General features: G+C 40.1%; 2 protein-coding genes across 2 annotated transcripts in view; one reads left to right on the forward strand and one right to left on the reverse strand.

Annotated features, from left to right (window-relative positions):
* Positions 1 to 587: 587 nt before the first annotated feature.
* Positions 588 to 5,763, reverse strand: acot20 (acyl-CoA thioesterase 20). The gene is made up of 4 exons (XM_051409547.1): positions 5,676 to 5,763; positions 4,348 to 4,875; positions 4,028 to 4,230; positions 588 to 3,318 (listed from the first exon to the last, which is right to left on the reverse strand). The coding sequence occupies exons 2-4, from the start codon at positions 4,802 to 4,804 to the stop codon at positions 2,728 to 2,730; spliced, it is 1,251 nt and encodes a 416-aa protein (XP_051265507.1). The 5' UTR covers positions 4,805 to 4,875; positions 5,676 to 5,763; the 3' UTR covers positions 588 to 2,727.
* A 3,369-nt stretch (positions 5,764 to 9,132) lies between these two features.
* The window catches only part of susd6 (sushi domain containing 6), a 32,285-nt gene continuing 14,690 nt past the window's right edge, over positions 9,133 to 26,727 (forward strand). Inside the window, exons 1-2 of the mRNA XM_051407930.1 lie at positions 9,133 to 9,380; positions 16,923 to 17,117. Coding sequence (XP_051263890.1) covers positions 16,964 to 17,117 — 154 coding nt within the window. The 5' untranslated portion in view covers positions 9,133 to 9,380; positions 16,923 to 16,963. The remainder of the gene's footprint in view (positions 9,381 to 16,922; positions 17,118 to 26,727) is intronic.

Here is a 26,727-nt window from a genome sequence, read left to right on the forward strand (position 1 = left end):
CACCAAGAAACTCCACTGAATCTTATGAATGACAAGCAGGGGAGGAGGGAAGTGTGGGAAAATTTGGCTCATCAGTAATAAAGATGTTTCAGTTATAGTGGTCATCACCCAACCTGCTAAATACTTTCAGGAAATATCCAGAGAGCCTGTTGAACTATTTACTTAATTGTATTATAATAAGGCACACTATCAAATGGTGGTTTTCAGACTACATGAGGTTTGCCCTCAACAACAGCCCTGTGGTTGTCTTGCTCAGTCTGTCCTCTCACAGGAGCTTGTGACATTCCTCTTTGGTTTGCTGAAAATACCGGAATAGGAGAGGACATATAGTAACTCAGTAAAACATAATTTACTTTGTTTTAATCATTCATTAATGTGAGTTTATTGCAGTCTCTTTTGTGTAAGCCAGTGTGGATGCACCGGGGACATGTTCATATGGACCCACTGTACAGTAGACAGCTCTGGATCAGTGTGCACAGGAGTAAGAATAAAATAAGTACTTATTTGTTAAACATTTTATAGAAACACTGTAAAATAAATCAATCTGGAACAGGACTGGAAAAAAATAAATAAAATGAAGCGAGAGATTAAAAAGATAGACTTTATTGATCCACAAAAGTAATTCTTACTGTAGTGCCAAATACATATTTCAGGCATTCACATTAAATCAGCACAGTATGCCTGACATTTTAACAGGCTAAGAGGACTGACTCAGCATATTAAAAGTATTTTCCTGCATCGTGAGTTAGAAAGATTTCCTCATAAAGATGGATGTGGTGGAAGAGAGACAATTGTCTTTGTCTTCTACTTCAGAGTCCTTGCTTTGATGCAGGCTACATTGTTAATGAAATCCCTAAGAGAAACACTTACATCATCAAAGTGAATTCACTTCCAATCCACTGTCTTTCAAGTAAAATTCCAAGGTTTTGAACTTTAACATGGGAATAAAACCGTTGGGATTACTGTTATTTAAAATAAAATATACGCTAATATATTTTGTTTCACAATCTTTCATCATGAAAGTTCTCCTCCCAGTCGGCTTCACATTATGTTGTATGTGACAAAACACATCTCACATTTATGTGTAAGGAACATCAAAGAGAATTGTAGGAAGGCTGAGCTTCCTCTAGATGCCAACATTTGTACAAATAGTAGTTATTCTGGGAGACCGCTGGACTGTTTCTGTATTACAATGACACTGATTGCCGTAAGAGCAGGCGCTATTATTACAGGCTGAAACAATAAACTACTACTTTTATTATTAACAATATCTCTCATATCTATTTATATCCTATGGCAAAAATATTTGCAGAATCACGTGTACAACAATCACATTATTGTTCAATGCAATTAAATTCCCTCCACTGTTATGCTGAACACGAGTTAACTCATTTATTGGTTTTTAATTCCAGTCTTCTTGTAATGATCTATTCGCACAGCATTATTTTTAAAAACGGTAACACAACATGATAACATCACACATCAAAGTCAGTAAAATATAATATTGAATTATTATGCAGCCCAACCACAAATAATTAAACTAATCACAATTACTAGGAATTCAGAATAAAACTGCATGTGAGAGAGACAAGGAGTGTTAAACATACAGAGCTCAAGTTATCCCAGATTATCTGTGACTGATTCCAACCAAGCACACATTATGTTACTCATTCTGAGTAGACCCTGACAGATGTATCAGTCCAATATGCTGTTTTTTTCCCCAGTGTATCATATAGAGGATTGTGGTTTTAAATTATTTTAACATGTTAAATAATATTTATCCTAAATATTCCTTCATAAAGTGACAACTTCACAGAGACATAACAGGTAACAGCTGAATTTTCCCCCCTCGAAAATAGATTACTGTATTGGCCTCAAAAAAGCCATATCGGTCGGGCTCTAATTCTGAGACATTTTAGTTTGGAACCTGCGATATTCGGGTCATTCACAGCAGAAATACACACACACACACACACACACACACACACACACACACACACACACACACACACACAACACACACACACACACACACTCACTCACTCACTCACTCCCCACCACCCCCAGTGGAAGACCTAAGGAGCCGCCCCATGTACAAGTCTGCTTGGAACAATAATTTTTTTGTTTTTTTTTCTTTTTAAAAACCTTAAAAAGGTGTCTACTCCTTCTAGCTCATTAAACATTACAGAATCTATGAATATGCAAATTCTGTTCATTTCTTAAAAACTTTGTGCTCAAGATGTCTCCTAACTAACTAACCGTAGGAACAAGAAGAGGGGAGGAGGACTAACAGTCTAAGCTCAACTTGTGGTGTTCCTGTTATGACGAGTAAAAATATCTGCTGTGAGGAAGAATTAAATCTGCATAAATGTTTTGTAACCAGGGTGGGAAAATAACTTTTAATAGTAAATCATTATTTTCTGTCTATATATAAGCCACATTTATATTTTACCAGCATTTGGCTGGTGCTTATTTCCCACCTTGATGGTGACCCACGATACAAATGTTAGCTTATGGGGGAAAAAAAAAAACACCAGTTGGATTGAAGGCATGCTTCTAAATGAGGTCTAGAGAGTCATTAAACCAAAGCCTCAACATAGGAATACTCATACAGTGTCATTAAATAACCCTTTAACAATTTCATTCATTAGAAACTGAAGGCAAGGCAAAGCATAGCTAAGGACAGCCATTCTGGGATGCTTGACACACTTAATGCAGCATTGCTTGCTAACAAGTGCTCTTGTTGTCCAAGTGGCTCTTGAAGAACTCCTGGACTCTGTCCCACAGGTCCAGCTGAGCCTCAGAGTGGGCTTTTGGCTCTCCACCAAACACCACGTTACTCCCCACTGCTCCATGGAACCCAGACGGACAATGAGGCATGTGAGGGACTTCCAAAAAGTGTCCGGCTTTAGGGTATGTCACCACCTTAAATGACTCTTTGCCGTGTTTTCTCAGTGTTGCAGCAGCCTGCTCGGCAAAAAGAGCACTGTTCCAGTTGTGGTCATCTTCAGAAACAGCAAACAGGAACTGGCAGCTAGCACGTTCAATTGGAAACAATGACGCCCTGTTCTCATCCAAGGAAGGGTCTGGTAAGGCATCGCGTATATCGATAAGCCCAGAGTCTGTGATTTTAACATTTGTTATGACAGGGGAAAGTGGAGGTAGAACAATGTCTTTGTAGTGTAAGGGAATCACAGTATTTCCAATGCAGCCGTTAATACAGACGGTCGCTGAGATCCCAGAGAGGAAAGACGACATCGACAAAGCCAAACCGCCACTGTGAGAGATTGATATGATGCCAATCCCAGGACCTTTAACCTGCACAGAGAGGTATTGAATAAACGATCATGTTTAGAACAGCTGATATGTCCTTAGATGTGATGTAATATACAGTTAATAAATAAATAAATACATAACAACCATGCCTCGATTCAACTTGAAAGCAGAGCTTGAACAAACTAGGGTTGCAACTAACAATTATTTTCATTACTTTTTTATCTTACGATTACTTTCTTAATTGATCAATTACTTGTTTCACTTATAAAAATGTCAGAAAATTGGGTAACCCTAACCCTAATGTCTTCCTTTGCTTGACAAACAGTCCCAAAACCAAATATATATTTGTTTATTATTGCATGTGATGAATGAAAACAGCAAATTCTCATGATAAAAAGCTGGAATTTGACAATTCAGATTAATTATCCGTCCATTGACTAATAGATGAATTAAGTGATTGTTTCCACTCTGTAATGATCTTAATTATGCATAGTTTGCAAAGAAGGACCTTCAAAAATTCTGTCACAGCCATGTCGAGTAGCCAGTAGATGGCAACGTTGACATAGTACTGTAAATACAAATATGGGCCTATATCTCTGATACAGTCCCACTTTATACAGAATGCATAACGTACATGAAGTCAAACAATATGCACAATTAGTACAAAGGCAAAGTAAACATAATACATGGAGATAAAAAGGAGATTCCCATAAATAAGATTATCTTTACCGTTTTAATGTTCAGTACTAACCTCCGGATGTCTCCTCAGATATGTAACAGCCTCTTCAAAGTACTCCAAATCCAACATTTTAGGTCTTTTTGGTAAATCCTGATAGCCTAAGTAGGCCAGTGCCAGAACAACATAACCTTTATTTGCCAGGAGGCTGGCTCTGGGCTCAGTAAGACGTCCACCAAATGTGTACAGATCCACTATTCCTGGGAATGGACCCTTTCCTGGAAAGAACATGGAAATGAAAAAGGGAGAGGAAAGTTGAGAAGAATAGTGCCATCTCTCCAATTTCTATGTATCTTCCTAAGTGCTCCTCAACTGACTCTCAAAACACAACTAACCTGGAGGTATGAAGAGGACACCTCGTATTCTTCCCTCTTGCACAGGTATTCTCCTCATCCCCTCTGTCATGTATATTCTCTCGTTAGTTTCAGAGGCTAAGACTTCACCAGTCTCTCTGCACAGTGCTTCCATCTCCACCAGTATTGGGCTGAACACGTTCTTCTTCAGCAGTTTTCCGTGTGGAGTCTCTGGTGCCATGGACCAAAACAAACCCATGGGCTCCACTCCGGTGTAACTTCCTCCCAGAGAGGGTGCTCGGCAGACATCCACCTGGCCAGTTTCATCTGCTTTGTACAGGGCAGAAGCCTTGAAAATCATCCCTCTGTCGTCGACTAGTTTGGACCTCAGTTCAACTGGTTTGTGAGGAGCAAGTCCTTCTACTTTTACCTGCACCAGTTTATCGAAGAGACAACGAACACTGGGGAGAATTTTCAGGCGGATCTGTGAGTAAGCCATTTCAACTCACTGTAATGGAGAGTTGTATCCTTTACTCTGGCCTTTATTTTAGTACAGCAATGTCACTGCATCTGTTAAGGAAATCAAAAGTTAAATTGTCATAGCTCTCACAAAAAAATGAGTGCATAAAAAATAATCTTCATCTCTGTATAACATCACAGAACAGTATCAAAACAGTGCTACTGAGACTGTTGATTTTCACCAATATCCAATAATCTTCTTCTAATTGGAATATTTGATGCAGCACAATGAAATTCTGTGTACATTATTTATTGATTTATTCATACCAAAGGTTCTTAAACTTTTTTTATTTTGAAGTTTACAGAAACTTCAGTAGATCTCACATGCTTTCTTATACATATTTCTCTGTAAGGAGTCTCCTTGAACCTGGGCACAAAAATAGTCAACCCACTAACATGATATCTTCTTCACTGAATAGACAAAGGCACTGAAAGGGCCCTGCACAGACATTTAGCGGCACATAATATATGTACATGGGCACCATGTTAAGGCTAAGCTGTTTCTGTAGCTAAATTGCAGTGAGGGTCTTCAGTTGATGAAGGAGAGTGCATTCAGGGACACTGTGATGTCTAACTGGGGGAAAGTTCAAGTAAAACAGCTCACTATCCATTACTATGGATAAATAAAACTAAAATAATAAAATATGAAAGCTAACTTCACACTGTGGTTGAATTCCTCCTGTTAGTAAAGTTAACTAGCTCGTTAGCAAGAAAGTAACCTTGCTGATTTGACTTTGATTGTAGTTTTAGTTTACCGGCTTTGTTTTGAACAAACTGACTATCAACAGGTACATTTGGGTCAGAAAGCTTTATATTATCTCACAACCGGCCAGAACAACTGAAAACCATACCTGTGCTACCACGAAGCACTGAGGTTCACAATGCAAAGCGACACAACCGTGAAAGCAGAAGTTGCAGCAATGAATAGGAAGCGACTGGGCGAAACCACTTTGCCAAAGAAGGGGGGAGCCGGTTTTGAATGGGCTGCCTTTGGTGTTTGTTTGTTTCTTTGGTGTTCCGCTTTGTGTACTCATTGTATGTGAACGTATTCATTCAAAGTATATATATTAAAACTGAAATAGAAAGAGAAATGTATGATATTTCGACATGGAAAGCAGTAGGTTATTCCCCCTGTGGAATGAAACGGTCCATATGTTTACCAGTTGACCCTGGGCTCCAGCGACTGTTTAAGTTAAATTAGCCCATACACTGTTAGTGAGTTAGCCACCTTCAATTATGAGATACATTATTTTTAATAATTTGTCAACAAATAGAACCGATTCAGGAACCTAAACATGTAGCCCATGTAGGAAAGTGAAGCAGCCATTAGATGTCAGCATTGGCACAGGATAGTAACACTTGGGAAGGCTTGAAAGGTTAAGACGACCTTCCTGTATAAGATTAACCTTTAATTTTGATCTCCTAACACAACATAGTATGCTCTTTTAAGTATGCCCTAGAGTTATCGTGAACACAGTGAGACAAGAAGAGTACTAACTCATCCACACAACATGTTTCCACTAATATACATTATCTGATTAGATGTTGGACCACCTTTGTTGTATATGTTTTCATATTAATGAGCAAAATAGAAGCATACTGAGCTAATCTGCTTCTTGTTTATCTCCAGAGTAGACCTGTGAGTGTCCTCTCAGAGGTTCTTTACAGGGGTCAATGACATGTCGAGGTGTTTAGCAGGAGTTTGATCCTCTTTTCCCAGTTCTAGGGCTTCAGAACCTCTGGGATCATGAAGATTTTGTATAAAGGAGAGGAATCTTTCTTATAAAAAAGGGTGGAAATTAAGACAGGAGTGGAATCTAAGTAGAGACCAGGGAGGGAGCCAAATTTAACCGGAATTGGAGAAAGCGAAAGTAAAAGTGGATTTAATAACAAGCTATGTAGAATCAACAAACTAAACATCTGACAACAGTGTTTGTGCTAATGAAATGAAATGTTATCGTTTTAACAAACAACTGATCTGTTTTTGGTCATTGAGGCCTTGTGGCATCTTTCAACCCCAGTGTACACTTTTACATTTAGGAGCACATTTTCAGTCATCGCTGGGGTATGGATTTCCTTCCTGCTATAACCGTTGAAACAACCATGAAAGGATGGCATATGACCGGAGTTGACCTTTACACCATTTACTAAGTGCAATAACATCATAATTAATTCAGAGACAGACTATTTAGACTTACATTGGAAGGACAATACAAGAAACTTTCTGTAAAAGTAGAAGGAAAACTTAGATAAAGCTATAAAATACAGATGGAATTATCGAGAATAACTTCACAAAACACTACGAGACAAAAATAATACACCATAAAAAAGATTGTCTCTCCTTCCTTAATATGAATGTAGTTTCTTAAAGGCAGTGTGAGCTCCATACAGTGGAATGAAAATGTTTGTCTCGGTCCTCTTATTACTGTATATGTGAAGTGAAAATGACTAAGAGGATAAAGGACGGATTACTGTGTGATGAAATTATCCTCACATTGAAGCCAGTTTATATCTTCCTCGTCAACATTCCTCTATATTCAGTTTTTCAATTTAATTGGCTTTATTGGTAGGAAGTTTTAAATCAATCATATTTCCAAAACAAAAAGTCACTTATAGTATATAAATACTACTAATACAATACAATGAAATCTTACATATTTACTATAATAAACCTTATTTAGATACCATAGCTGCCCTATATATTTTATGGGTCCAGAAAATCAATATGAAAATCAATATTGAAAATAAATGGGTATTAATTTTCTGTAGAACAACTACCCTATATGTGTAGATGCCATTATTAAGTCAATGTTTTCTGATCTCTAGCTTTAAGACAGAGATGTTTGCAAATAGGAGCGCTCCAGGACAAGGGATTTCAAATATTTGATGGCCTCTTTTGATGTTTCTTTGCAGTGACGCATTATGTTTTGCAAGCTCACAGTGAACTGCAGTTAAGTGTGACGAGAGATCTCACTTTCTTTCCCCTCTGAGTGAATTAAAGTAGCATTTCCACCCACGCATTCTCTTCTACTTTCTATCTGCAAGCACTTTGTGTAAATACAGTGCAAAACTGTATATTATATAATAAAATATACCCATAATGTATAAACACATTTAGATCATATTTATTTATCTATCACCTTTTCAGTTTACCAAGTCATCTAAGTGTATATTTTATGCATACGCAGACTGTGATGATGTGTTCTCTCCAGTGGCAACAACTACAAAGAACAACCATATCAGAAGGTCTGAAAAACATCCTGGCAGAGGCAAAAACCAAGACTTTATGTGAACTGTCAGAGATGAAACAGATATTGCAATCACAGTAAGAACCTTTTATATGGCTTATGTGCTGGCAGATAAGTATTTTAGTTTGGTTTGGTTGACTGACAACATGGATTGAATATATCAAATTTTGTCCAGAATATAATAGCCTTGAATTTATTTCCATCTTTGTCCGTAGACTAGAGAAATAGAACATTCAAATCACACGAACAAACAAGTCTGTTTTTCTTTTTCTTTTTTGCCAGGAAGCAGACAAAACGCATCATTAAAGATAACAGATGTTTGACAGAGCTCAGGATGCAAAGGTCAATACATCAAAGGGTAAAACACAAAAACATATTAAGATATCTACAGTTGATTATGGGCTATTATTTTGTATTTAGCATTTTAATTTTTGTGGTTAAACAGGTTAATAGGCCTGAGCAGATTCATTTTTGCTAACCTTAGATATTAGATGATGGTTGAGTATAGAGACAAAGGAATTTAGATAGCTATGTTTTTGTGATATAAACTACATTCATTCACATACATTCATACTTCAAACAGTCACCTTACAAGAGATAATTGGATAAATATAGTAACACTAAGAAAAGTAATTAACATTATTTTGTTGCAATTTATGATTATCTGCAATGGTTTTGTTTATGGAAACGGTTGTCTGTCGAGGTCTAATGAGGTCGACACATTTTTGGATTATTGCATCTTGGCATTTCAGCCATTCAGCAGCCAAAATATGCATTTAACCACACAACATAACTATACGTGTCTGGAAAATCCCCTATAATGGCATGTACACCATATCCCATGCATTTTTTTTATTTTTTTTGGCATCTAATTAAGAAATTTACAACATTTATTCCTCTGAATTTGGGTGTATTTTTCTCTCTTTTGTCGATTCTTTTGTCTCTCTCCCACCTCGTCTCTCTACCGAAATCTGTGCTTTTATTTTGAAGCCGAGCTTTAGCGGTTGGCTTGACAGATTAGGATCCTCCCTTTTAACGAGGTAGCCATGGAGACCGCGCGAGAGCGAGGCAGCTGGTAGAGTTCTCACAGCGAGTGTTTCCGCACACCTACCCGGAATAAAGAGCTGGCGAGCCGAAGACAGGGAACAACAGAGCGGCGCTGACGGGAACTAGACGACGAAAACATTGTATTTTTTTATGTTATTTTTTGCCACATTCTGGTTTGGGTGTATCCGTTTTTTTACGACCGTTAATGCCTCGATTGTGAAGCACTGAGAGGAGGGCTCGCTGCTGTTAACCTTTACATTGGTGAGTGTGTGTGTGTTTTTTTTTTTCGCAAGCTAAGCAGCACAGATAGGCCACTACGAGATCTCTTTGCTCTTACCTTTCGCTTCTCGTCAGCCTGTATTTATTGATTACGTGTTATTAAAAACACGAAACAAGTTGCCCACACTAGGGGCGACGTTAAATAATTTGTCAATGAGAAGAATGAGTTGTCAGTTTTGTGTTTTGTCAACTAACCTTTTAACGAAGTGTGTTGTTAATTAAGCTAACCGCGACCCGTGGCAAACGGTTGATTTCTCGCAAGGTAACTAAGCTAACTGGCTAGTTACATATTTATGACGTATTTAGTTGGTTATAAGTCTTCATCAGCTGATTGACAAAGTGATTAGCGAGACACATAAAAGCAGGAAACCGGCTCGAGTAGCTAGTTCACAGTTAACAGCTGTAGCCTTACTGTATCGTTGCATTTTGGTCTTGTGAACATTAATAAGTAACAACGTAGCAGTGTCACGGTTTAACAAAAAAAAAAAAAAAAAAAAAAGAAACCCGTTGTCGCATGTTATCTAATTTATTCATGGTGTATTACTTGTCAGACTGCAATCAAACATCTAACAAATGTATGGGTAGCGTTAGCGTGTTAACGTACTTTGTGAGAATGAGGTTGCTTTGGTTTAGTCTTTGTTTTTGTCTGTGTGTGTGTGTGTGTGTGTGTGTGTGTGTGTGTGTAGTCCTGGCAGCCCACCACACTCTTTGTTTAAATAGCTCGCAGTACAGTTGCACGTGTCGAAGCGTGTGACTCTGCGTTAGGGGCTGCTATAAAGGCAGCTGACCACGTTTGATACGGTTGCATTGGTGTGTTATTGAGTTTTGAGGGTCTCTCTGCTCAGATATTCCTAACACTGTAATTGTCTAACTCTCTCTCACGCCTCTCCTCCCCCTTCCCTCCCTCCCTCGCCACCGCTTATGTTCCAGTAAGAGTTTTGAGTCGTTTCCTGTTAGCTGGGTTGGGTAATATACGACATTTACAATAGCAAAGTTCATTGAAGTCCAACATGAGTTGTTGCATATCATCATAATGGAGAACAAAGAGGTTTTCAAACACATTTGACAGTATTTTGAGAGACCACTGAAATCAGGGCTGACCAGTGTTTTGATCATATCATTGTTTACCACGTGTTGTTGTGAGAGTTTGGGTGAATGGATACATTTGTCATGTCAGATTTTGCCACAACATTGGCTTTTAGTTACTACCTTGATGTGTCAGGGGAAAGCCAGGGTATAGTGTTCTGGGTATTCCACCCATAAACAAGTTCTCAATAGATGTATGAGGCTCTATATCCGCAAAGTAAATGAATTCTGCCTCTTCACTGTCAGTGAACATTGCCCTGACAGTGGGCTACTTTGTCAACCAGGAGGGTGTTCACCGACCAAATCTAAAAACTGTCCAAACACTATGTTGTTTGCACTTAGTCATTGCTCCACTGGAGATTCAGCCCATAAGATCTTTGATTTTTGCTTTATGTGGCGACATTGTAACTTCAACGCTGATGTGCCTGTTTTCATTATTTCCTAATATTTTATGATGTTTTTATATTCTATCACACCTGGGAGTTAATGGTTCAGTATATCAGTGTTCAACAATACCCAGTGTTTTTGTAAACATTTAGAGGTAGAGTATATTGCTGGACTTATTTTTCTACTTTTTAAAATATTTTTATTCAAACCATAAGATGTTTTTCATTGCAGAACTGATTACAGTCAGTTTTTTGAAGTGTACCTCATTTTATCCCCATTGTTCGGATTGACATGTTTTGTTTTTACACACTGTGGCTTTCACAGAGGAACTATATACAATGTGCAGCTTTAATGGTTCTCAATCTAAAACCCATTGTGTAGCTGCAGTGAGATTTTTATAACTCCCAGTCCAGCATTCAGAGGCTTTTTCTGTTTGACAACATAGCTTAGAGAAAACATCTTGTGAGTTAAGATAAGAAAACTGTGTTTGGCTTCAATCCCATTCTCAGACTTCCCTACCTTTCACCACTATCAACATAACATACGACAGTGTTCCTCTCATTTTAGTGTGTTTCCACTTTTATTCTCTTGTTTCATCTACTTTCTTTCTTTCTCTTCTCCATCTTTCTGTCCCCTTACTTGCAGCAGTACAGAGGGATGCTCGGGCACTGTGGGGCTTAACACTACATAATACTTCATAACAAAGGGTCCTTTCTGTGCTGCCATGCAGAGCCCCATCTCTGGGCTCCCTCCGCGGGCCCAGGCGGGCTCTACCAGCAGCAGTAGCACTGGGGCCTATTGGGTGGAAATCTCCTCCCGGCTGTTTCTTTGGCACACTGAGTGCTCTCTGTTCCCGGACACATGCCTGTGCTGCTGCTCTCCCTGGCTCCCTTTGCATTCCAGGAGCCCCGAGCAGCTGAAAAACTGCAGTAGCAGCCTGCTGGCTGGCTGGTTGTCTCACTGGTGTCTGAAGTGGAGAGTTGCATAGTTTTTTCCCCAAATGGAAGACTAAACAGACAGTATTTCTTAAAGGTCCAGTGTGTAACATTTAGGAGGGTCTATTTGCTCTATTGGCAGAAATGGAATATAATATGCGTCACTGTGTTTTTGTTGGTGTGTAATCACCTGAATATAAGAATCTTGATAATTTTGTCACCTTATTATGAGCCGTGGGTCGCCGTCCATGGAGTCTGCCATGTTGAACCACCATTTTTCTACAGTGGCCCAGAAGGGACAAATCAAACACTGGCTCTAGACAGGGGCGTTTGCATTTTTCATGTGGTTCACAGCTATCATAGTTTCTCATTTGCGCCTGGTTGGGGAGTGTGATGCGAGGGAGTTGCAATCTGCAACTACACTGCTGACTGACACCACTAAATCCTACAAACTGGACCTATAATGCAATGAGCTGAAACATTACCTTAAAATGTACAAAATAAGACTAGTCTCAGGCATAACAAAGATGCGTTGTCGTTCATAAATTTGTAAATTACAACAGTACATCTTTATTGTGATCTGGCCTGGCATGATGTTTTGATTTAAACAAAGTTTTTTAACGTGAACAACTTGGCATTACACTGAAGTGAACACGTCCTCCAAGCAGACTCCAGAAAATAATATTGACCAAACATTGGTTGTTGTGTTTCCAGCTGTCGCATCCGTTTGGGTGTATATTTGAGCCTTTAAGGATGCAGTTTTCCACTGTAACTGTTGATCTGACAGTGAGCTGCATACTTGGACATCATACGTACTCCTCAATCTAAAAATAGTATTAAACTACTAGAACTGGCAACACCAGTTTCATTAGATGACTGGTCTCGCTGTTTCATTATTGGTGATCATATTGATTAAGGTGAGAAATTAAGCACCACGCCACACAATGTTGACATAAAATCGTCATGACATTTTTATAAAGCCATGTCGCTTTTTAAAAACTAACACTCTTTTTAATTATTGAAAGTAGTCCCAGCCACACAGAGCTTGATTTAGTATGTAAGGAAGTTGCCTTGTTCTTTTGTTTGAAGCAAGGTAATGTTTGTCGATCTTGCAACCGTGTGGTTGAGCTGATGTGTTTCGTGTCGTTTCGTGTTTTAAAAAAAAATCTAATCTGTTAAGTATGTCAGTTTAAATGACTTCAGCTTTCTGTTTTTGTATTCCTTTTTAGTTTCTTTCCGCTTCTCTGTTGGTGCTTCACGTTTGACAATCAACTCCCAGTGACACTAATGTAACTGAGAGTAGTCATACTTCAATAATGACTTGAATGTCAGCTATTTAAAATGACTTTGAAATGAAACTGATAGCTATTTAAACATTCACTGTTTGACTGTACACACACCAATGTCATTACAGGCCATAAACTGTGATTTGGTTATGCTAATGTTACCTGGCTACATGCAGCTACCAGCAGGAAGTGTTTGTTTATGTTGTTTGGTACAACATTTTGTTCCAGGAAACTAAATCTCTTGATGTTTAAAATAGCAGCACAGTCTTTAATGTGATGTGTCAAGTTACATCTTTGGTGGTGTCTGACAGGAAATTCACACAAGTCACAAGTTAGAAAGTTGACATCCAAACTTGTAGTATTTCTGTTCTTTTGCTGTCAAACTGCCGGCTGTGTTGGTAATCAGTTAAATGCATGAACACGAAGTCGGTACATTAAAAGATCTGCAAAAAAAATATTTAAGGCTCAGAGCTATCTCGTTCTAGCTAATTGGAATGCTGTATTTTGTGGGATGCCTTAGCACAGCGTTAATGACTTTCTCCTTTCTCCTTTCTCAGACGCTCTTGTGTGAAAGCAATTAAGCTAATTCTGCTTAAGTTTTCACTTTGCAAACATACTGGCCGGTCAATACTCTGTCCTCAGCTCTCTCAGGAGGTCAGTCCTGCATTATAAATGCCATCCCAAGTGGTTATTTACATCCCAACAAGTGCCTTCGAACAAAACAAGCGTTGTATGTTTGTCCTGTCTTTGACTTTTATTTGTCATTGATATTTCTAAGACGTTCATCTGGCAAGAATATCATCTGAGTTAACTTAGGACTTCTCTGTAACCCAGGCCTTAGCTGCATTGTTTTGATCCCAACATGGACAAATGAGAAAGCGTCTATGGATCAAATGGCTGGCACAGATCCCCTGCATGTGTTTTTGACTGTCTGCCCTTTGGCTCAATGCAGTACCCAAACTGTCCTGCCAAAAATGACTTACGTCACTCTCTCCCACTGGCCTGCGCCGCATGTAGGTATGCCTCTCCATCCTATTCTTGTGGACATCAGAAAGGTGGCAGGCCGTACGGGGCCCTGCTCTTTGCATGTGTTGGAAAATTTCTGCCAATTTAATGATCTTGATCTTTTGGTAAAAATTTAGTTTAGTGCAGGTACGGCATTTTGAGACCCTGCCCTCTGTTTCTATCACAGTTATAGTTATATGCATCCTCGGGACAGACGGTGCTGTAGAAAAACGAGTATTGTCACGTTTTCTAAACTCAAGGCTGCTTTTTTATTCGTCATATGGGTTTATGAAGTGAATGTCTTTGAGTTTGTGACTTTAACAAACAATCGGCTATCAGAGTAGTAGCAGATTATTTTTCTTTTGATTGACTATTTGTTTAATTAGCTTATCTAGTCGAGTATATACACTGTTTCCCAGTCATATATTGGATAACATATATGAGGGTAACTTCCCTCATCACAGTAGTTCCAGGTCTTCTGTGGCAGTGCCAGTGGCCACGCAGCAGATCTGCAATCAAATTCGCAACTCTCTAAGTGCAGCCATGCCATTACTGTAGCCATTAGCTCAGCAGCCTTGTGTAACTGTAATGGGGCCCTCTGCCCTCTCTTGAGGATATGCTGCCTGCCAGCGAGCTAGTTCCCGACAGAACACAACTACTGCTACTTCATCCCAATCTCTCTGCAGCGACATAACCAGAGCAATGTGCACCTGCATCTCATTTACATAATGACAGTGTATGTCTCGTATCCCCGCAATCAGCCAACAAATGCTTTTTGGAAGTTAGTTAAGTTGGTATCACGGAGAGAGATTTGTGAAGAGAGGATGTGGGTGTTATTGTCTGCGTGCATACGGATGTGTTTTTCCTCCCATGCCGTTTTTAAAGGTGTCTCACAGTAACTCCTTATCTCCTCCCTACTTTTCTCTGCTGCTGTCCAGCTGTTCTGGGAACACAGAGGTTTAGAAATTAGAGATTTTTTTGCAGACACTTCAGATACCATTTATTGTAGATATAGATATTATCATCACGATCTTGTTGCTGCTGTTTATATTCCCCCAGATGCAAATAAAAAAAACACACTGCAGAATTATTTCCTCTGTGTGTGTATATGTGTTATTATCATGTATTAAATATTATTTTATGTAATTCTACTATACTTTTAATTGTTTTCTTCTGTGTTTAGCATGAAGGAACTGCAAAATTTAATTGTACAACCTTGTGTTGTATAAAGGCCAGGACACACCAACCCGACGGCCGACCGTCGGCAGAAAAGCAGTCGGACTGATCAGTCGGCTCCCGTCTCCCCGAGTTGGTCAAAAAAGTGCCTCCGAACACACCAAACCGACGCTGACTGGAGCGTACGTTCTGCGCGTGCGCAAGGTGTAATACGTCCCCATAACAGCAGGGAGTGTTGATAGTAGTCAAGAAGGATTGTTATTGTCATTACTTGCTGAACAGAAAATACGATGGCTAATAATAACAAGATAATGGCGTTGGCGTAGTAGGTTTACCATCGTCACTTCCGGTTTTCTCGTGCACTCACTGATTCGCTAGTCAAGGGCTAGCCCTCCACCAATCAGATTGGTCATTGAGGCCGACGGCCACTGGCCGTTTCTACATGTCGAAGCCAAAATGAACGCCGACGGCACGGGACACACTGAACCGACTCGAGTCACCGACCTCGCCCGACTGGCCGACGACGGCCGATAATCGGGTTGGTGTGTCCGGGCCTTAATGATACATTTCTCTGATCCTTGATAAGAACAAATGGAGCAACAACATATTTGCAGTCAGTAATAAGTGGTGCAAGGAAAAATAAAACGAAAGCTTGTCACGCTGATATGTTTTGCTGATAAAACATTTAACTATCTATCATCATCTTATACATATATACAGTCTGGTGGCAATATAAGCGACTAAAGAATACAGGAGATATTTTAGGAAGTAGCACCTGATGCAGTTTACATAATTTATCCATCAAACTCCATCGCTCATAACAATCTGCAGCATATGGCAGACTAGCATCACAGCTGAGCAGACCGTGGTATGGCATCTGTTTATTATTCAACTGTAAAGTACTGTGCCTTCTTTTATCATAACTCTTTCATAACTACATTTGAGGAATCACTGCTTCTAAACACCAGTGATCAGTCTGCGTCACAAACCTAATGAAATTTTACTCATTTTCTGATGAAGCTACAGTGAAATGTAGCTCCTTGAGCAAGCTCCTCTCCTGAACCAGGATCTTTGCAGAACGTGCAGTTGTAACCACGGTTTTTGTTTTGCGCTGACTCTCTCGCAAATTTTGAGCCTCTCTCGCCCTAATGCTGCTACCTCATCAGCAGCAGGGATCCGTTTCCCTGTTACATCATCTACAGCAGAGTGTAATGGCTGGTTTATTTAGTTAGCTCTTGTGGCAGAGACAAATGTGGGGATCGAGGATAGTTCAGAGGAAGTCTCCTGCTGCTTCTGCCACTGGTGGTTTTTAAAAAGGAGAGCTGGAAATTGTTGTCTGTCTTTCTGTCTCGGGGGGTGGGTTAAATAGCAGGATGCCATTTAAGGAACTAAAGCATGAGAAGTGGAAATACACACAGTCATTGATGCAATTGTTAGTATCAGAAAACCAACTGTTACTTGATGACGTGCAGAAAAGGCCTTTTCTCTGTCACTCTCTCTCTCTTACAGTCCTAATAGCTCTCTCACTCTATTCCCTCCTGTCTCTCTGTGTTGCTTCTGGTTACATAATCCTCGCTGAATGTTGATAGTAATCCGCGTCCTCCCTCTCCCTCCCCCTCTATCCCTTCCTCTCTATGTGGCCTGCACAGGTTAAGCCGTAGAGGACTCTCGCTGGTCGCCGGAGGAAAAGATGTGCGATGGAATGGTAGCGTTTCAGACGAGAGCCCTGTCCTCCTCTTCTTCCTCCTCCTCCTCCTCCTTCACCTCCTCCTCTCTAGCCCACAGGCTGGCTGCCTCCGCGCTTCTCCTCCTCTTCACCCTGCTCCCTCATGGTCACGCATCAGGTAAGACGCAGACACACAAACCCACTCATATTTTCTTTCTCTCCATCACTGCTCCCACATGATACACATCGACTGAACCGCCATCTTTGCCTACCTCTTGTGAATTGATTCTAGTTATTTTCCCCTTGTCTCGCAGGTCAGTTAGATTAAATTGGCTTCCTTTACCCTTGGCTCGGTCAGGTTGCTCTGTCTCAGAGCGGTAGCTGAGAGCTCAATCCCACACACTCTGTGAATCCATTCACTGCCCTAATGAGTCACAACAGTTTTCCGCCGCTATTGAGTGAAACAGAGAGATGATGTTGTCCCTGGTCACATTGCTGTCATAAGGTTTTAATCAGCCATGACATTTAGCGTCCTCCGAGAGCTTTTAGCGGGGCTAGCCTGCTTTGGTTATCAGCCCACAACAACCTTCAGATTAGGTTTTGCGCCTGAGATCTTTTATTATCTTATATTTTCTTATCTTTCAATGTGAAGCATGACGCTTTTTAAATTGAACTGTTGTGTTGTAGAGGCAAATTTGATTCACAGTTGTGCTTATGTCTTTCTTCAAAATGAATACAATGTTGATGGCATGTACTCACTGAACCCCTTCACTTGTGCCAGCTTTCCCTTCACTTTAGACATCAATGTTCCAGTCCCCCCCCCCCACCCCCAACAAACACATTACCCACACTACCCACACACACACACACACACACACACACACACACACACACACACACACACACACACACACACACACTCCCCTCACATAACCAGCTTGTGAAATGTGCCAGATGTCCTTGCCACAGCGAGGAGGCGGACTGTGTATGTGTGAATTAGTGAATGTGTGTGAGGGGTGGTTTAAGGCACTGGGATGTTTTTAAGCCATTAATTGATTTCCTTTCTTAAATGTCTTAAATAAATGAATGTGTATGAGTGTGAGAAACGGCAACAGAAGGAATCAAGAGAGATGGGCAGATGGGCAAGGGGAGGGTGCTGCTGATCCCAAGTGTATCGTCTGTCTCTCTCTCTGTCTCTCTCTCTGTCTGTCTTATGTAATACACATGATTCATGTAGAGCCCAGAGGGGCTGGTATCACGCTCACGTTCTGTGTCCAACACACACATACACTGCCTACCAATACCAAGGAAATGTGTCCTCAAATCCCCAGCCCACGTGTTTTGTGTACTGTATTTGTGTGTATCTGTGTGTGCGCCACTTGTCATTTGTGGATGTTTTTCAGATAACATTCAGTATAAGGTTGTAACCAAAAATTCTCTGAGTCAGTGTATCAGAAGCCAGACCCTATAACAAACATGTTCGTGACAGTTGGTGCATTATGTAGGGACAAATGTGCTCCCAGAATTGCTTTCCAGTACCCATGATGCACCTGCGAATTTAAGACTGCCAGTCAACTGATGGAAAAGGACAGATAGTTCTCTGGACTCCACCACAAAGGCTTTTGTCACCTGGCCTGTTAAAAGTGCGATTTATGAACTGTGTGGTCTGAATCTTTCTAGACCTACTATCTCAATAGTTGCTTGAATGGATCTGTGCTGACAACACACCCATAAATAAACATTATATTTGTTTTACATTTACATATACATCTTACAGTTTCTTTTGTTTTCATATTTCTACTGCTATTATTTCATGTTGTATTTAGCCTAGTTTTCAAACATGTAATGGAAAATTCTACATTGGGCTTCGAGTGAACTGACTGGTGAAGTGTTTTAGATGTTATCATATCATAATTACTATCTTATATTGTGCAAGATGGTATTTTTTGCTGACTCACAGTTCAAGAGTTTTTGCTTTTCAAAATGGTGTACAGCACTTGTTATTAGCATATGGATATAAACTAAAGTATATTGGTAACAGCAGTGCATGACTTATGCACAGATTTCGAGGCAGCCTGTATTGAAATAAACCTCTTAGCTGTATGTTAATGATGAATGAGTACATTAGTTTTTTTGTCATTTTTCAATTCAGGCGCTGTAGTGTGAACTTAAATATTTAATCAAACATCACAAGCAACTACTGAGGTTGAGGAGGGAAAGAAGACAACAGCCCTTTGATAACAGAAGTAACAGAAAAAAGCCAGAAAGTATTTTTTTTAACAAAACCTACTGCCCTTTTCTAATAGTTTTTCTGTTGAAATTTAATTCTTATTGATGAGAAATAGATTCACTTGCAGTGCAATAGAAAATGAGAGGACAGGGCCAAGAAAAGTTAATAGAACAGTACAAATGTATAGTAAGTAAAACCAAGAAGACATAACAGAAATGATCATACTAAAACAACCAATACATGAATTGCAGCATTTACAGCATGAAAGTATGAAATTAAACCTATAATTAGACACATTACCATAATGCGAGGCACTCATTTTGAAGCTTTAAAGTCATCATGTTATTAGTTCTGTTCACCGCCCTTCTTTTCTTTCCTGCTCACCATACATAATTCACATAGGTAATCCCTTGACATGTTCCAGGGATGGAGATTGCTCTGGAAATTTTCATGAATATGAAATTTCATCACTGCTGACAGGCTTATTCCAGACTCATACAGTGTGCAGTGTGCGGTATGAATAGAAATGGATACTAAAAAATATACTGTACAGCATTTGCATACTAGAACCTAAACTCTAAACACCAGCCAGCAGAGCAGAGCAGCATCAAACCTCTATTTTTGGTCTGTGGAGGTTTATAGTATTTTTGTGGATATTACTCTTTCAAGAAATTTGGCCTTTAAGTGATGGGAAATAAGATGCAGAGACTGGGTGGATGATAGACTGTAAAGGTTGGGGTACTTTTTGCTCCCACTTGTGCTTCCTTTAACAAAGAAAGGAAAAGCTTTAAGCTTCCGCACTGGTTACTCCATGTTCTCTGTAGAAAGGTCAGTACAACAATTTCTTGTATCTTTTAACACGCTCTGTTAGGAAGTATTCACAAAGCCTTTTGGGGACGTGGTATTTTTAGAGCTAATCACAGTCCAATGCATGTCTTTTTTATCTGTCGTTCAGCTGTTGAGTGTAAACAAGATTACCCGCAGGGTATCAGCTGAGCTAATGTAAATGTCTGTTTGTGATTACTGTGTATGATTACATTTGTGTTTATGATTCAGGTCATTCTTCCAAAAGTAGCAACATGCTAAACAAAACATCCAATCTTAGGAGATCAGTAAACAAACACACAACAAAGCGGCACCTATCAGAAAATGCACGCACGTCCAATCTGACGTCCCGCTGGTGTTGGCTGCATAGCGCTCAGTTCCTAATATGGTGTCAGTTCCTTACAGTGAGCCTTTGTGGTTAGTTTCAGAGGAAGTGGACCTAGACAGTGAGTCAGAACTGAGAAAGTAAAGATGGGAACTCTGAGCACCAAAGGGTCTATTCATATATGATCACATGCCGTGTTTTCTACTATAACAGTGTTACATGCCCAGAGGCAAAAAGACTCTGACCATCCTTGCGGGTCCACTTAAATAGATAAACGACCCTCTTTTCAAACCCATTGTCTTTTGAAGTTGAGTTAAAGCTGTACAGGAAAGTGCCAGCGAGGACCAGAAGTCTCCCACAAACAAGCATGCTGTGTGCTCTGTGTGGTGGTGACGTTTATGTATGTTCATGTGTGAGAACAGGAAATGGCTTTCTCCGGGCCTGGAAGAAGATTGGAGTTGTAGGTAAAGAAAAGAGCAAGGTGAAAGGGGAGTGGGGCAAGAGAAGGAGCAGAGAGCCGCCTTTCTTTTTCCTCTGAGATTTGTGTTTGTTTTTTGACAATAGATTGTCCATTCTTGGCTTAAGTTGAATACACTTTTCTCCACCTGATGAAGGCCTATTGCACAGACAGATCCGTTTTGTTTTGGTAGGTCTTGCATCAGTGGGTGGGACCTACCCGAGGAGGATATGTGGAGGATTTCTCGAAAGTCAAGTTGCTCAAGGAAAAAGACTTGACAACTCCCTTTTTCTCTTTAATAACAGAGTAGACTCTAGTGGCTAGCATAGCGTCATTGCTCTGACCACAGAGGAAAATATCTGAATGAGCCATGCCCTACTTTTGGTGTCTTCAAACAGCTGTAGTCTTTGAAACTTGTTGCTTTCTTTATCCAAACAAAATTGTGTGTGTGTGTGTGTGTGTGTGTGTGTGTGTGTGTGTGTGTGTGTGTGTGTGTGTGTGTGTGTGTGTGTGTGTGTGTGTGTGTGTGTGCAAAAAGTCAGTCTGCACACGGTTGGTTTCCCCTTGCAAAGTTTGCTAGATTGGCTGGGTTTACAAACAGTGTAGCCGGAGGGGAGGGGGAAACAATGGGTCCTGTGCAATTAACTGTTCAGAATAGTCCCCTGAAGTCCTGTTAGCAAAGGCGGTTTGCAGGCAGGCAGAAGTAAAGCAATACGTTGGCTACTGGCTCCTTTCTGAAATGTGAGAACAAAGAGGGCTTTTAGGGGGGTGTTGGAAGCCACAGACCAAACCACAGCAAGCTGCTGCTCCACTAGATCACCAGTCTGCAATTAGGACTGCTAACTCACTGTGTGTGTGTGTGACTGTGTATATTGAGCACAGTACAGCCCCTTTTCTATGATCTCTCTCTCTCTCTCTCTCTCTCTCTCTCTCTCTCTCTCTCTCTCTCTCTCTCTCTCTCTCTCTCTCTCTCTCTCTCTCTCTCTCTCTCTCTCTCTCTCTCTCTCTCTCTTTAAGGCTCCAGCCATTAGCCAGGTGAGACCAGAGCCCATTAGAGGTAGTGTGGTTGAATCCATCAGCCTTTCTCTTTCATTACCTGTGTGTTTATCACTTGAGCCATCACTCTCTGCTCTCACCCTGTGTCATTTAACAGCTCTCCCACCCAATCAAGCCCCGAAACTTTAAACGCCTCACCAGATAAAAAAAAAATACTCCATGGAAACAGATACTGCAGTGCGGACAGGCGACTCAAGACCATTTCATTCACTTTAAACCATTGACCAGACAGTTCCGTTACTTGGTGAAGATCCCAGATGGCCAGGATTATGGTTAGTTGCATAGCACTGCCAGTTCACCTGCTAACACTAAGCTCATCACAGGATGTGATTTTCATTTTGCCATTTGATGTTACTATTACTTTTAAATTTGACATACATTTTCTCCTGAGAGTTATTATTTGGTTGCAGTTTCGTGTGTGCGGTGTGCTGACCACCATCTTGTTATTTCTCCACTGGTGACAGGTGCTGTATACTAAAGGTTAATGAATGTTGAAGCAGGGAGTGGTGGCACTAGCAGCACTAGGTACACCAACAGTCAAATCTGATAACGTACAAAATAAGTTAAGATATGTGGAGCTGCATTTATAGCCAAGCTCCTACTGGTTATTTTTCATGCTAATGCAGTGGATGTAATGTTAAAACCCACGCAGTTACTATTAAAAACACCATGTTACTTTGCGTTGTTCAAAGATTTGTTTTTGGGCCTCTCTCCAGAACTTGAGGATTATTTTGAAGCAACATTAAGACTGGGGAGAGGAAAGGCTGTTTGTAAATTGTTTTCCAGTGAAATGTGTGTGGTTGTCTGAAGCAGCAGGCAGTCATAATGATTTCCAAAGGGCCTCATCTGAGGGACCAGCCTGCTGAGTAGAGGACATCTCTGACTAATGAGCTGCTAAATATATCCCCCAGTCTCTCCTGTCTTCTGTTGCTTCTGCTTTTGTTCTTTCTTTGAGTCTTGTTCATTCTTTTTATTTAGCTTTTTGACTATCATCGTACTTTTTGTATTGATTTTTTTAGATATTCATGTCAATCTCCCTTTTTTTAAAAAAAAAACAACTTTTTAATCTCTTTTCTGTCTCCCATTTTCTTTGTCCGTCTTGGTTTGCTTGTTTTTTTTTTTTTTTTTTACCTCTTTTCTCACCTTCTCTTTGATGTGTGTTTTTCAGGCCCACTGACACAGAGTGGGCTGATTTTTTATTACACCGTTAGTCAACAGCAGCATCCTGTTCAAACAAGTTCATCAGCTTACACATAAGGCACAGAGCATCCTACACACATTCTGAATTTGCCAATGGTTGAGGTATTCACACCGTGCCAGACTGTGAGCAACTGTGTCAGAGCTTGAGCCTGAGCTTATGACACAGGCACAGAATGAATGATTTTTTTACGCAGCTGTATGGAAGGGTAAAAGAAGATGACAAGTTGAAGGCTTGAGGTTTATTCATCTAACCCGTTGGCTGTGGCTTTTACAATTTTCCCAAAATATAATTGGGGACATTTTGAACTGTAAACAGCTGACAAAAAGTGCAAAAAAACATGCATATCTTGCTTGTCATTAACCTTGGTGACAAATAATGCTGCACTTCCTGTAGCTGCTTCACAATAAAGCTTCCCAGTGGTTCCTATGCTTTTAATGTGAAGATTGAAGCAGAAGCAGTAAATGTTTGGCTGGCATTAGCACTATCTTAAAACAGCAATTACAACTCCAAGCCACAGAATTTCTTAGGTTAGACAGCAGCTACTAAATTACTGACAGCTGGATATAACAAGAATTTCTTTTAAACAGTGGTTTCTCTTTAGCAGCCTGCATGACCATCAGTTTAGAACAACAGCAGCTCAGTCGAGAGCGGCAACTGTCATGTTCGGACCAAGATATCGGCAGTCAGCATGGTTATCACGTGCTGGGAGTACTGAGTGGAAATGCACACGGTCATGCCTCAACATGCCACAGCTGTACCGAGACACTGGAAATGGGGCAGCACTTAACTGCAACACGCACAAGCCTTTAATCTGTTGATTCAGCTTTTAGCTTTAGGCCAAGTTTAGCTTTGTCAGAAGCTCTCAACTAGTTTACTTGCTAAATTTTCCAAAGTGCATAGAGGCTACTCAAACACAGTCAGGAAAGTAAAGTAAACCACTTTATTTGACAGACTTGCTGATATTGAGCAGAGGGGAAGGGCTGGGCAACGCATGCGCTATCCTGCTGCATTTGTGTTGCTTGTTGTCATGGGTGGAGGTGCTGTACAGCTGTTCCTCCTTAACTGACTGCATTTCAGCAGAAAATGGCTCTATCACTGTTGTCTTATTTGTAGGCTAGTTCTGCTTCAGTAGATGTTTAATTGAGATTGTAAATAAGGAGGAGAGAGGTAGTGACAATCCACAATTCATGATTCTTAGCTGTTCTCCCTCTAGAGTGAAGTTGGAGCATTAAGTTTGATTCAGAAGAGCACCCGTGGAGCTGTTAAGGATTAAATGCGGTTCTTAAAGACACTTCAGTTTTGTGCATAGTTGCTGACTTGTGAGTCCACACTTGAAGCACGTCCTTCCTATTTTCTACACAACCCTTTTGAAAACAGTAGAAATCAGATTTTGCTGTGAGTGCATGGTACGTGCACTGGCCTAATTTTTGCTAGCAGGATGTCCTAATTAACATTTAATATTTCCTGTCTTCTTCTCATTATTTCCTGTTTTTTGTTTTGTTCTGTCTAGTCCCATCCCTCAAACTGTAACCAGTCCATTATAGAGTGTTGAGATTTTTAGTGGCCAGTTGGCTTAGCTCCACTCTAATGCCCTCTGTCCTTATTACATCATCTGTAAACAGCCCTCTGTAACAAACAACAGCCAAATGGCCTTTGTATAGGCTACACTAGAATCCATTTGGATAATTGTGTCAGGATTTATGAGAAGCGTGCATGTCTCTGTATCTCTTATCTATATATATCTTTTTTGCATATCTATTTGTATAAGTCTGTACATTTATAAATGAATCTTTGAATTTCTATTCAATTTAAAAATAATGATTAAGGTCCATCACAATCTGTCAGAGTCCAAAGACATCTTCAAACTACCGGCTCGATCAAAAAAGTTAATTAATCCATTTACAATGAGAAATGTGAGCAGCGCTTAGCATTTGTGAAGCTTCATTCGGCAAATATTTGGTGTTTTTAATTGATAAATTACTGAAACAATTATCAAAACTGGATTCAGTTCATTTTCTGTTGATAGGCTAATCTTTTTAGCACTTTAAGTAACAGCTTTTTAAAACATGTTATCTTTAACAGCTTGTGTTTGTATGTGTGGGCTGGAGTCCTCGTCATTAACTGTAGATGTCAGTTGGACTTGAGTCACAGATTTGATTATTTATAATTTACTTGGCAAAGTTGAAAATAACATGCAAGTTGTGACTTTCTTGTGATGTATTCAATGAGGAAAAGGCTTGGCGACTTCTAAGTGACGGTATGTATTTCAGTACGTGTAAATAAATAACTACATTGTGTATTGTTTATTGTGCTGTGCTTCCTTTCACACTCTCAGTCGCTCACGCAGCTACAAGTTAGAGAGGAGTGTAGCTGATCTTTATGCTGGCAGCAAGCCCATCCAGGCGTTCGATGAGTTTCATATCTGTGTTTGCGTATACAAACTGTTTGCTGTGTTGGAGTTCTAGCCAGCAATATAAATAGTGCTTTGTATCTTCCTCATGGTGATAAACAGTAGTTTGTTGGTAACTCTCTCACTGGACTTCCTGACAACTTAATTTCCATCATCTAGTATTTTTGGCTCAATTTATTTTTGTACTTCCTCAACTCAATGTTAGGTTTCATGTGTTCTGTTTTTGTTTATCAGTTTGAGCTCAGTGGTATCCAGCACTGATTACGGTCTCATAGTTAAGAAGTTACATTTGAATAGACTTGAAGCTTTGTCCAACTTGCCATGGCTTGCTTGGCTTGAGGCTAATGGATAGTTTCCCAGGAGCTTAATATTTTGTCCTGGGATTGTTTTGTTATCCCTGCCAAATACAGGTATGCTACTAATCCCAGCTTTTCTACTCTTTTCAGCACAACTGACGTGATGATACCAATGAATATAGTAATAATCTATAGCCCATACTGTCTACTAAACACTCGTAGCTTGTTAGAACACACTGTTAAGTAAAATAGCGGACACATACTGACAACAAACGGCACATGACTTCTCTCAGCAGAGCATGTGTTAAGAGGTTATACACTTGGTGCCATTTGATCACCCTATGGTGACTTGCAAGAGCAGATGCTCAGAGTTCAGTAGGTCTTCATGAGGCTGATGATGTGCTAGTGCTGTAACAGTGACTGCATTGTTGAATCTTTGGAGACGTAATGCAAAGCGTTGGACACTGGTTTAGTCTCTAATGTTTCTTTTTTGTTACTAAGCATTGTTGTTTCTTACAGGGATACATCACCATAATCATGAATCCTAAATGACAGAAGTTAATTTGTTGTAAGTCTTCCTGCTCTCTGCAATATGACTGCTCAGAGTTAAAGTTGCTCTCTATTGCAATGAATCTTTTCACCCAACAACTCAAATGTGACAGTAAGAAAAGAACAACCAGCTGCAGACTGTGGGTTGTTCTGATTATTGCAGGTTTTAAATATCCATACTATTACAGCTCTCAACAGACTTAAACTGCCCTTACCTCACTAGTACTACCAACATATCAGCGTGCCAGCGCTGGTAAGCAGTGCTGGGATTATCTCCCTGACTTTCACCTTCAACAAATGTCCCAGGCTCAGCACTGGCAGGCAGGCCCAGGCTGCTGAAATATGATCAGCCCACAGTTGCATTGACAGTTTTTTTTTTTTTGGGGGGAATATGTGTGTGTCTGAACACATGCACGTGGGTGTAGGAGGGGTCCCACAC

This window comes from Dicentrarchus labrax, unplaced genomic scaffold (assembly GCF_905237075.1).
Source record: "Dicentrarchus labrax unplaced genomic scaffold, dlabrax2021, whole genome shotgun sequence".
Taxonomy (NCBI): domain Eukaryota; kingdom Metazoa; phylum Chordata; class Actinopteri; family Moronidae; genus Dicentrarchus; species Dicentrarchus labrax.

What these genes read in the sequence shown, in the direction of transcription:
- acot20 (XM_051409547.1), bottom strand. Translation starts at nt 4,804, where the DNA reads ATGGCTTACTCACAGATCCGCCTGAAAATTCTCCCCAGTGTTCGTTGT. An exon ending in TGTCCTCTTCATACCTCCAG is followed by an intron (nt 4,231 to 4,347) that starts GTTAGTTGTGTT and finishes TGTTCTTTCCAG; the next exon opens with GAAAGGGTCCATTCCCAGGA. An exon ending in ATCTGAGGAGACATCCGGAG is followed by an intron (nt 3,319 to 4,027) that starts GTTAGTACTGAA and finishes CTCTCTGTGCAG; the next exon opens with GTTAAAGGTCCTGGGATTGG.